This window comes from Ahaetulla prasina, chromosome 8 (genome assembly GCF_028640845.1).
Source record: "Ahaetulla prasina isolate Xishuangbanna chromosome 8, ASM2864084v1, whole genome shotgun sequence".
In the NCBI taxonomy this organism is placed as follows: domain Eukaryota; kingdom Metazoa; phylum Chordata; class Lepidosauria; order Squamata; family Colubridae; genus Ahaetulla; species Ahaetulla prasina.
The window spans coordinates 88,713,793-88,726,221 of record NC_080546.1 but is presented as its reverse complement, the minus strand read 5'-3'; the positions used below and the strand labels follow the sequence as shown (position 1 = coordinate 88,726,221).

General features: G+C 41.1%; 1 protein-coding gene across 3 annotated transcripts in view; it reads left to right on the top strand.

Moving 5' to 3' along the window:
* PDS5A (PDS5 cohesin associated factor A) overlaps positions 1-11,568 on the top strand; it is a 64,005-nt gene extending 52,437 nt beyond the window's left edge. The window contains exons 30-34 of one of the 3 annotated variants that reach the window (XM_058192461.1): positions 400-545; positions 3,079-3,184; positions 5,138-5,493; positions 7,957-8,110; positions 10,391-11,568. In XM_058192461.1, the coding sequence (XP_058048444.1) occupies positions 400-545; positions 3,079-3,184; positions 5,138-5,493; positions 7,957-8,110; positions 10,391-10,486 (858 nt within the window). In that variant the 3' untranslated portion in view covers positions 10,487-11,568. Of the gene's footprint in view, positions 1-399; positions 546-3,075; positions 3,185-5,137; positions 5,494-7,956; positions 8,111-10,390 lie in introns of all 3 variants that reach the window. The other 2 variants (XM_058192460.1, XM_058192462.1) reach the window with 2 other exon arrangements.
* The last annotated feature ends 861 nt before the right edge of the window (positions 11,569-12,429 follow it).

Genomic DNA, 12,429 nt, shown 5'->3' with positions numbered 1-12,429 from the left:
CATGTTTAGCTTGGGTGCTTTTTTAAAAAAAATCCTGGATGGTTGCCAAAAACAAACAAGAAAAGGCTTGCAATTTTTAGTGGTAGAAAGAAAATAAAACGACTCTCTCTCTCTCTCTCTCTCTCATACACACACACACACCTCCCTCCTTCCCTGTGATGTCTTTTATGTCTGCAATACTCAGTAGCTTCCAGCACAGAAGAGTAATCCTGAATTACACTCATGGCCTTGCTCAGCAAAACAATTGTGTTTACACAGAAAGTGCAAAAGAGACTGAAGAACTGCAGCAGCCAGGGCAAAACAAACGAGTTCAAATGTGTCTTTGCAGCAGAACAATTACTTTTCTTTCTTTCTTTCTTTCTTTCTTTTTTTTTTGTAAACCACTTTTCTATTTTACAGCCAAAACCAACCGGCGTATTAGGGGCGGTAAATAAACCTCTATCTGCAACGGGAAGAAGGCCATATATTCGAAACACAGGATCAGAAACTGGAAATAATAATAGCGTAAATTCAGAGTTGAATTCTCCAATAGAAAACAGAACAAGGTTCGTGGCATTTTCAGTATTAAAATAGGCTCGTGGGTTAACACAGTTTTTCTTCTCGGCATGAAACCATACGGAAGACACCCTAATGTGGAAGAGGGATGTCATTTCTATCGATGCCCTTTTTCAATCTGATCGCAAAAAATAAGTTAATAATCAAACTTTCCTATTTACCCTCTAAGCATTGCACTTTGGGGTTGAATTTACTATACGACAGAGCACATAAACAGCGATACTTATGTATCTCCTGAATAAATAATATTTCTTTAATCGGTGAAATCTTCGTTCTCCATAATCTCCATTGTCCATAACCTCCGTTCTCTGAACCTTGTTATCTTTTGGGGAACAATGAGGCTTGCTGTTTAGTTATTTTGTATTATGTATCTGCCTTTCAGAAGTGTTTGAAGTGAAATTCCTATTCCTGTTGTATTCCTTCAGGGAAACATCCCTTAAATTGGGGGCCTCTGAACTTGGCCACTTTAAGGCTTCAACTCTCAGAATTACTCAGCCAGCCAGGAAGAGTTGAGAGTTGAAGTCTACAAGCCTCAAAACTGCCAAGTTTGGAGACCTGTGCTTTAAACCATCATTTCATAAGGTAAAGGTAAAGGTTCCCCTCGCACATATGTGCTAGTTGTTCCCGACTCTAGGGGGCGGTGCTCATCTTCGTTTCAAAGCCGAAGAGCCAGCGCTGTCCAAAGATGTCTCTGGTCATCTGGCTGGCATGACTAAACACCAAAGGCGCATGGAACACTGTTACCTTCCCACCAAAGGTGGTCCCTATTTTTCTACTTGCATTTTTTACGTGCTTTTGAACTGCTAGGTTGGCAGAAGCTGGAACAAGAACGGAAACTCACCCCGTAACGCGGCACGAGGGATCCGAACGGCTGAATTGCCGACCTTTCAATTGACAAGCTCAGCGTCTTAGCTCCTGAGCTACCACATCCCTACATTTCTGTGTTTCATACCTACATTTCATAGAGTAGCAGTATTTGATAGGGCCGTTCTGCCATTCCGATTTGGAGGCCAAATCGTACTTCAGAGGCCTGTGAGCACTTCCTTAAACCAGATGCATCTTTTCCTGGAATCATGCTAAGAGTTGCAGCCCCAGGAAAGACACCGCTGCTTTAAAGAAAGGCTGATTGAGGCATTCGTACAACTCTAATATAACTAACATTCTCTACGTAAAACCTGATGGCTGCCTAAGAGAAAATAGTCACTTTCACCCAGGGGTGAAATCCTACCGGTTCGGACCGGTTCGGGTGAACCGCTAGGGATTATGGGCATCAGTTCGCCGAACAGGTAGTAATTACCCCTCCTTGGCTTCACTCACCCCCGCCCGGCCAGTCGCCGCTCACCTCTTCCGGCCACTCGATATTCCACCAAATTCAATGTTCAATACAGCAGAGAAAATGCTAACTTTTCTCCCTCCATTCAGAATGGAGCTGCTGCAGCCTGTCTCTTTAAAATAGTTCCCAGGAGGGAGGCGGCCAGGAGGGAACCATAAGGGAGCAGCAGCTCCATTCTGAATGGAGGGAGAAAAGTTAGCATTCTCTCTGCCATAGAATTCAATGTTAAATGCAGCAGAGAGAATGCTAACTTTTCTCCCTCCATTCACAATGGAGCTGCTGCAGCCTGTCCCTTTTAAGGTAGTCCCCAGGAGGGAGGAAGATGGGGGGGGGGGGAGCTGGAATGGAGCTGTTTTTGTGAAAGGCAGGAAAATGAGGAAAGGGGTGAATGTCATCCATTCCTCAATCTCAATACAGACCGAGGGAAGGATAGTAGGCGAGAATATTCCGCTCCCCATTTTCCTGCCATTCGCAACAAGGAGTGGCTGGGAGGGGAGGGGCCGGTGAGGAGCCCCAAGATGTGAGTGATGTCGAGTTGGCCACGCCCACCCAGTCACATGACCTTCCCCCTAACAAGCCACGCCCACAGAAGCGGTAGGGGAAATTTTTTAATTTCACCCCTGCTTTCTTTCACCCACCCACAAAGATGAATAGGACTAAAAGCACAGAAAGTTATATTTTGAATATTTTCTTTTTTTTCCCCCCAAAGTTTTTTATTTTTTATATTTTACAAACATATCATTGTGTGAACAGTGTGGTACCAGAGTGTCTTACATTTTAATATCAGTAAAACAATATTCGTCATATTTAATGCAGTTGGCAATCTTATAAAGATTTAGTAAAAGTACACATTTTATTAAATTATAAGCTTTTATTCTTTGATTATTCAATATTTCAGTATGTTATTTTTATACCAATCTACAAATTCTAAATGTCACTCTTTTTACTACGATTGAAATAGTAATTATCCTATTTGTTATATTTAACAAACTTACAGAATTCTAATAGTAATATACAAAATTATATTAAATTATAATCTATTTTAAATATTTTCTAAACGCACTGAATTTGACCATGAACTTCCAATGGAACTGGCCACTTTTTCCTTGTTGATCATTTGATTTTGTAGCTCCAAAGGAAAAAAAAAACAACCCAAACTTATGTTAATCTTTTCAAAATTTGTCTAGCAGAGAGCCAAGCTCAGACCTGTCAGAGACGGGGGTCAGTGAAAATGATGAAAATCCAGTGAGAATTATTTCAGTCACTCCAACAAAAATGGAACCTGTGAAGAACAAGGTATGGTCAGTCTTCTTAAAAAAACCGTTATTTAGGTAAACTTAATAAAGAAGCTGATAAAATTACGGTTGTAATAATTAAGCAGTATCTGTTGAGTGTCCATAACGTTTCCAGTTTGGTGAATTGCAGGTTGTCCCCACAGTTGAGGCCAAAATTTCTGTTGAGAGAGACATTTGTTCAGTGAGTTTTGCTCCGTTCCTACAGCCTTTCTTGCTGCCGTTGTTAAACGAACCACTGCAATCGATAAAAGTTGGCAACCCAGGTTGTTAAGCGAATCTGGGTTTCCCATTGATTTTGCTCATCAGAAGGTCGCAAAAAGGGGATCACGTGACCTTGGGACACAGCAACGGTCATTAAAAAAAAATGAACCAGTTGTCCCAAACATCTGAATTTTGACCATGTGACCATGGGGATGCAGCAAAGGTCGTAAGCGTGAAAAAGGGTTGTAAGCAGGGGTGAGCTCCTGGGGGTTCGGCAGGGTTCAGGTGATCCTTTAGCCAGGGATCGCCGGGGTTCGGCAAACCCCCAAATGACACTCCTGGCTGGCCCCTCCCAAGAGTCTCCATGTGGCCCGTTCATTCCATGTAAGTGCAGGGGTCGCGCAGAGGGTCTGGGAGGGCAAAAAAATGGGCGTTCTGGAAGTCCAGAAACGAGCCTGTTTCTAGCCTCCGGCCCCAGGGGAAGCAGTTTTCACTTTCCTGGAGGCTCGAGGAAAGCCTCTGGAGCCTGGGGAGGGCAAAAAGCAACATACATTCCCCCCCCCCCCCGATGTGGTTCAGGCAGCCAACTAGGCCACGCCCACTCAGCAACGGGGCAACGGACCCGTTGCTAAAAGATCTGAAGCCCAACCCTGGTTGTAAGTCACATTTTTCAGTGCCATTGTAACTTAGAACAGCCACTAAATGAACTTGTGTAAGTCAAGGGCTACTTGTAATTTCTTTTAAGCATAAAATGTGAAACCAGGAAATCACAGGATATAGATCAAAGAGTTTCTGGTCATTTCCTTGATCAGCCATAAAACTCATTGCGGACCTCTCTTTCTCTCAGCCTATCTTCCCGTTGATTGTGATGACAACAATAAACTCGATACCACCTTGATGCCTCGAAGTGAGATGGACAGCAAATTTTAATAATAATAATAATAATAATAAGTCCTGCTAGATAAGATAAAAATACAGTTCTAAATGTAATACTTGTGTTAGAACTCTTTAAACTGGATTCAGTATAAATCTGAGATCAGAGAGAGACTAATTAAACATAACTTGGAGTTTTTATTTATTTATAACCTTTTATTATTTTTATAAATAACTCAAGATGGCAAACATACCTAATACTCCTCCTCCTTCCTGTTTTCGCTATGATAACCCTTTGAGGTGGGTTGGGCTGAGAGAGAATGATGGACCCAAAGTCCCCCAGCTGGCTTTCATTCCTGAGGCGGGACTAGAACTCACTGTCTCCCAGTGATTGGCCCAAAGTCATCCAGCTAGCTTTTATGCCTAAAGCGGGATTAGAACCCATAATCTCCCGGTGATTGGCTCAAAGTCACCCAACTGGCTATCTTGCCTCACTCCCGCAACTAGAACTCTCTGCCTCCCAGTTTTTAGCCAGGTGCCTTAATCACTAGACCGAAGTGGCTCTCTCATTTTCAAATGAAACTGGACCAGGAGTTTGCCTCTCAGTCGTGTTAAAGCTATTGGTCTTTTCATTGTGTTATGGCCAAATGATGACTTAGGTATTCTGTGAGCAGAGTGTGAGAAAGGGCCGGGTGTAGAGACGAGAAATCCCTCTGGCAGCAGTAAATTCCCCGTGGATTAATTCCACTTTCAAGGTGGCTGCTGGTGTTCCCAATAGCCCTGGAAATTTTATTTCAGCAAGACAAGCTGATCCTAACAGATGCAATCTCCACCTGCTTACTCGGTTGACCAAAAAAACCCAAGCTGTTTTCTTTTCCAGGAGATTAATTCTGACCAGGCACCCCAAGAAAATGTCAGTGCTGATCGGGGCAAAAAAAGAATCACGACAGCAGCCGGAACGGAGAATTTCCATCAAAAAGCAGAAGAGAAGAAAAGCGACGAAACGGGTCAGCCGGCTCCTCCCAAACCCCGGCGAGGACGTCCCCCCAAGTCTGAATCTCAGGGCGCCACCACGAAAAGTGCCGAAATGGGCAAATCCTCCGGACGAGGACGGAAAAGGGCAGCCCCGGCTCAAGAAGGTCCGGGCGGACTGGAGCCAAGCAATGCCAAGGCACCAAAGCAGCAAGAGGCCACAAAGAAAACAGCACCAGCACAGAGACAGATTGACCTACAAAGGTAAACACGGGCGGGCTTGGTCTCCGAAGGGGAGGGGGGCTAGCCAATCACATCCAAAGGCCCTTTCTGGTTTTATTGGGGGAGGAAATCTATCCTTAAGAGTTGAAAGGAACTTTAGAGGTCTTCTAGCCCAACTCCTTGCTCAAGCAGGAGACCCTCTACCATTTCGGTTGTCCAGTCTCTTCATAAAAACCCCCAGGGTTGGAGCAGCCACGAGTTCTGGAGGCAAATTGTTCCGCTGATTAATAGTTTTCCTTGTCAGGAAATTGGTGATGAGGCTATTTATTTATTCTCTGGGACAAATCTTAACCTGTCTCCCTGTGTGTTCTTTGCCTCCCTACTTTTCTCTCCTGGCTGAATTTCCCCTAGACACAATCCTGCAATTTTTCTTCGTTTGTTGAGTACATATCTTCCCTTGTTCGGCCACTCAGAATCCTCCCAAGGTTTTGGGGTGATTCAAAAGTAAAAGGAATCACAGACTTAAATCCTTTGGATTAGCTGTCTTCAACCTTGGTCCCTTTAAGACTTGTGGACTTCAACTCCCAGAGTTCCTCAGCCAGCTTTGCTTTGCTGGCTGAGGGACTCTGGGAGTTGAAGTCCACAAGTCTTAAAGGGACCAAGGTTGGAGACTCCTGCTTTGGATAATAGCAATCTTTAAATGTCAGAGTCAGGACTGCGTCTGATTGAACCTCAGCAGAAGAAACAGGGGAATTTGTCATGTTCCAGTAGCAGATCCAGTTGTGTTGATAGCCCATGTTGCGCCTCTGAAACCGCAAATCGCATGGCAACCCATCCACAAATCTTACGCATATCTGCTTAATTGCTATCCAATTGGGGGAGCAGGATTCACACCAGGGCCATCCATGTTCTTAGGACATCCAGTGCATAGAAGCCGAATTTCTCTTCTTCTCGTTTAAAAATTCCTCCTGCGCAGCAACGGCAGCTGTTGTGAATTACTGCTGATCGCAAAACGATAAGGAGAATTGAAATTATCAGGCTGAAGAGAGACTACCCTAAAAGTTTGTCCTTGCGTTTCTGGACCGTTTTCTTCCCCATCAGCAATGTCGTGGAAAATACTAAGGATTTGGTAGTCTTTTGTTCATGGAAGGTGTTGTCTTCTATGCGTAAGAGAAGCCACAAATCACTCAAAGGATCTCAGATCTCTTTTGCCGTTAGCAGTATTTTCTGCCTGGCTACCAATTCCTTGGTGAATTAAATGCACAAATGGGTGTTTATTGTTTCACTATTATCCCCCCACTCTCTTCCACATTCTGACTCACCTGTGGTTGTCCTCCGTGCATACGTGTTACGTTATTCACATACACATGTGACTACAAAGCCCTCCCCCCCCCGAAATTATTCAAGAAAGGACTGCAGCGGGTGGGGAGGGATGGGACTTGTTGTATCTGATTTTTCCAGGAGTGTGATAAAACCAGATATCTCCTATTTTACTGTGTCGGTTAAGCCTCTTGCATTTTTAAGATTTCTGCATTCACGAAGGACTTGAGTCTTTGGAGGTGGCAGAACATGGAAATAAAAACTGCCGCATATTCTTATTTATCCTTTGCTAAGAGGAAGGAGAAGCATTTTGCTTTGTTCAGGTTTTAAAGAAAGGGTCCACTATTTGCCAGGACATTCAGAGAGCTCAAGTGAGTGAGCTTAATCTGATTTTGCCCCTGTGCATCAAAGCAAAATATATTAGTTTTGATACATGCATACTATTGCCCTCACCCCATTCGTAAGAGGTCTATAAGGCGTGTGCATAAGAGCACAAACGTGCCTACCGTTCCTGTCCTACCGTTTCCTTTCATTATATCCAATTTATATAGTTATTACATGCTTATACTCACATATATGCTTATATGTTATATAGTTGCTTCATGCTTATGCTTATGTATGCTGTTATGACAAATAAATAAATAAAAATAAAAGAACGTTGGGATCAGTGAGAGCGATTAGTGCCAGATAAAATCTGTGGAAACCTGAGTTCATTCTTTATAGAAAGCTAGTTTTGAAAAGTACTTAAAAGCAGATTATGATGTGATCCTATTTCAAAGTGAAAAGTGTACAATTTTAATAAAACATGAGCACATTTTTGGATAGCCTACATAATTGGGAGTATACAGTACTTGGTAAAACGTTTATCAACATGTCTTTATAACTGAAGTTGGGCTGGGTATCACTGTTGCAGTAACTCAACGCAGGTAAATCGTACCCTCGGATTCCCCTCAAAAGCAGTTTAAAGCACATTTATACTTACCTGTAAATCATACCTGTGGTTTTTAAAATCACGGAAATGTCTCGTGTCAGCCTCTTCCAGTTTTGTGGGGTGAGGGTGGGGGGGAACAACCCCAGAAATTAACTGAGCTCCGCTTTTGGAAGGAACCGACATAGAGGTTAAGTCTATGATTTCAGTCAGAACTTTGCTCCCTGTATGATTTTGCCATTCTGACCTTTTTTCAGAAGCCAGCCATCACTGGGCAGTGATGGAGATTCAGTGTTGGAGATAGAGTCCAGTCCAGGATATTCTGCGAGTGAAATGGATCTTTTTAAACTTTGTGAGAGCAGCCAGGACGACCTTGAGGAGAGAGATCTAACAGAGACAGGCTTGCTGAAGGTGCATGAGGCAGCAGATTCAGGCCTCTTGTCGATGGTTCATTAAACGCCCAATCCTGGAGGGGTTGCTCTGTTCCTCTGGTTATTAAGGATTATTCATTCAGTTAACTTAGATAACGACAGTTTATTTATTTATAAGTTGCTTTAAAGATAGTGACAAAAAAGGGGAAAAAACAAAGATAATTATGGTAAAGATACGTAGAAAGTATGTTTTTAAAAAGTGGGAAAAAATGCAACAGAAGAAAAAAAGGAAGAAAAAAAAAACACCCCACAATATATTTTTAAGAATAAATAGTTACAATTCTACATGCAGGAAATCCTTGACTTGCAAACGTTAATCCTTTAACGACCGTTTGAAGTTACTGGAAAAAGTGACTCGCAACCAATCCTCACACTCAACAACTATTGTAGCATCCCTAAGGTCATGTGAGCAAAATTTGAGGGCCTGGCAATCTGAATTTATTTATGACAGTCGCTGCGTCCCAGGTCATGTGATCCTATTCGTTATCTTCCCGAGCCGGCTTCTGAGAAGCAGCGACAATGGCGGAAGCCAGGTTTGCTTAACTACCATGTGATACACTTAAATTTACTTAACAACCATGGCATAACAGTTTGGCACCGAAAGATCTATAAATGTTTTATAGCACTTAGTTGGCAACACATCCGGATCCTGCTGTTTTACCACTTGCCAATTTTAAACTTATTTGTTTAATCTCTACCTCAGTTAGAGGAGGAAATAAAAACTGTTTTTGCGTATCATCTAAATGTGGTAGGTTAAGTTTATTTAAAAAGGCCTTTATATCCTTGTTCAATACATTCTCTAGTTTGCTATACAGTCTGGATAGAATTTTAAAAATTGACAGTTTGTATCCATTGAAGTTTTAAATATTTCAACTCCTTTACCTGTCATAATTGAAATCATTGTCTTATTTTTTTTTTGGTTGATTTAAACAATTTTACCGGTTCTTTCCGTGTTTTCCCAGTATCCTATTGTTAGCGTAAATTCTGTCTGTTTAATAATGTAGTAGTTAATCCGTATTTCTTTTTTTCCATATTTCTCTCTGCAAAATCATTGATGGGCATCTAACCATACTTGTGTCCACAAATGTTTCCCTTCATCTTTCAAATTATTTTTCCCTGTTATTTTCAATCTTATCTTTGTATAATTCATAAGAAAAAAAAATCAACCTTGGATATATGTTTTTTATATTCTTCCCATTCCTAAAATTGGCACATCCAAACACTTGGATGTTTCTGAATTCAGATCAAAGTATTGTAAGGTCTACTGCTAACTCATTACTGAGATTGTGAAAGTTGGCAAACCAGAAATCTGTGATAAAATCCCCTTTGTTAGAGTTCAACCTGGCTTCTGAATTACTCTAGATTCATGATGGTTGGGCTTTCATAAAATATTGCAGAGTGAACTTTAGAAACAAGTTGTTGTCCGAAAAATCGGGTCCATTTTTTTTTTGTCTTCTAAAGGCCTGATAGGAAAAAACTGAGCTAGCAATGCGAACCTTAGCAGGCATATTTGGATGCCGCTGTTGTGTTAAATAGGATTTAACAATTAGATACAGGTGGTTCTTGGCTATTGACCACAATTGAGCAAAGTGAAACATTTGTTACTCTTGCCCCATTTACCTTTCTTGTCACATTTGCTAAGTGAATCGCAGCAGATGTTCCGTTAGTAATGCGGTTGTGAAGCGAATCTGGATTCCCCCTGGACTTTGCTTGTCCATGACTCTGGGATGCTGCGACCGTCATAAATGTGAGTCCACTGCTGAGCATCTGAATGTTGACCATGTAACCGTGAAAATGCTGCAAAAGTGGGAAGTGTGAAAAAACAGTCATCGGTCACTTTTTCAAAATGGCGTTGTAACTTCAAACGGTTACTAAACAGACTGGCTGTAAGTCAAGGACTGCCTGTCCTTACACCAGTTTCCCAAAACATCTGAAATAGTTGAGGGGATGTTGACGTAGCCTGCAGCCCTTATAAAACAACCCTTGAGGCTCCTGGTCTCCAGTTCAATGCATCTTTAATGCAACAAACAAGATGTTCAGTTAGACTCGCCCCCCCAAAAAATGGACCGCACCGCACCGCAAATCATGTAAATCATGTAAACAAGATCCCTTACACATATTTAAAATCAATATCTCCATTCCGCCCAGGTGATCCATAGAGTTGAAGATTGACTGCTGGTCCTTTTCAGATGATCAAAGTTAACTTTTTGAACGGAATGTTCGCCTGAGTTTAACCTCTTTATTTTCCCTCCTCCACAAGGTAAAAAGAAAACTTTCTCGCAAAAGGAAGAAAGGAGAAGAGCCAAAGGAAGGCATGCTCCCAGCTTCTGCAAAACCCAAGAAACGTCCTATATAGGAACTGAAAAATACTTCCGATCATACAGCTTTCAGCTCTGAACACCGAAGGAAAACTCTGCTTCCCTTTCAGATAAAATGAATCTGCAGAAACTCTTTGAGAGTGGCTAAAAGCATCTGTACTTATTTCCCCAGAGACTTTTTTATGAAAAGTCAATAATTAAGCAAATTGCTTAACACTTAATTCCAGTTTCCGCACATCTGGAGTTTAAAAAGTGTTTTTACTCCATTAATTTTCATGCTGCATTTTTTTAAAAAAAAGAAAGTCAGAGAGAAAGGTCCTTAGAGCATTGTTAAAAATTCACATACCTTAATTGGGTATTGCCCCTCATATATATATTATTTTTTGTCAAGAAAAAAGAAGAAGGCTTACCAAATGGTTTTTAATCTGAGGCATAACTGCGAAACCGAATTCTCATCTGCTTTCATTTTAAAGACTTATGTATAATTCCCACCCCCACCCCATTCCACCCAGCAAAATAAGATGTACAGATTTTGGTTCCTGCTTTGAGAAGTCACCTAGTGGCAATTTTTATACATGTTGCTTTCTGACTTTTTATCAAAGAGTAGGAGACTAATCATTTGATGATTGATTTTCAAGTAGACATTTCATCTTTTTTTTTAATTTCCTCCTCCATTTTAGTTAATAATATAAGTTGCAATAAATGTACATATTGTTCGTTTTATAAAAAACATATATCACTTCTGAGTGGGTTTACTCCTGTGGTTTTGTTGGAATATTCTAAATCTAAATGGAGTAAAGTCATCCCAGGATTTGATTTTATAATGTTTGTCACCAGATTTTTATTATTGATGTAAAAAATCAATTTTTTAAAATAGTTGGATTTTTGGCAGCTTTGTAAGGAACATTGAAAATGTTTAGGATTTCAAGCGTCGCCTTGATTGAAACAGTCTGTTTTACGTTTTCCTTCCCCTTCTCATTTTTTAACATTTAATTTAGAAAACTTGCATCAATATTGATTCCCCCCTCCCCCCAGGCATTGTTCAGCATATAGTGTACACTTTTAAGTACACACCATCATATTTAAGTTGGTTGCATAAAATAAATGCTTCTAGGTGTCATTTGGTATCTTTCTGCTTTCCCCACCTTCCAAGGGTACAAAACCATTTTTCTGATGTGCAGCCATTGCTGCCAAACGTTGATCGAACACAGTTGATTGTTTTTGTAGAGCATAATCTTGTCAGTAAAATAAATGGCAGCATAGTTGAGAAATGTTTTAGTGCAGGGCTCTCCAACCTTGGCAACTTTAAAACTCGTGGACTACAACTCTCAGAATTCCCCAGGCAACCTGGAGCAAAGTGAAAAGAGATTCCTGATTTTGTTAACAGAGGCTTCGTCCCCTGAAATGCTAATAACAATTAGAAGAAATACTAATACCACCCACCCCGATGGAGCTTTGCTGCACACACAAATGATGCAACAAATAAACGGACAGAAAAGAATATCTGTAGCTTGGGATTGAAATAAGGGGGTCTTTGGTGTTCTCTGAGCTTGGTTGTTTTCTTGCAGCTCTTTCTTTATCCAACCACTGTGGGTAACATCATCGGTGCTCCTGATGATGAACTGATGACATTATCTAGTTGGGTCATGAAATGCCTGCAAGAAAACAACCAAGTTGTTGACTCAGCCTTCCATTCTTTATAAGGTTGGTAAAATGAGGACCCAGATTGTTGGGGGCAATAAGTTGACTTTGTATATAATATACAAATGGATGAAGACTATTGCTTGACATAGTGTAAGCCGCCCTGAGTCTTCGGAGAAGGGCGGGATATAAATGCAAATTAAAAAAAAAAGTTCAGAGAGTGCCAAGGATCCCTCACAAGCAAAGACTATTTATCAGTTGAAGATTTAGAAGGCTATATATCTGAGACCTCTGTTTTCTAAAAACTCTTTAAAATTCAGTCTTGAGACCGCCAGGCATT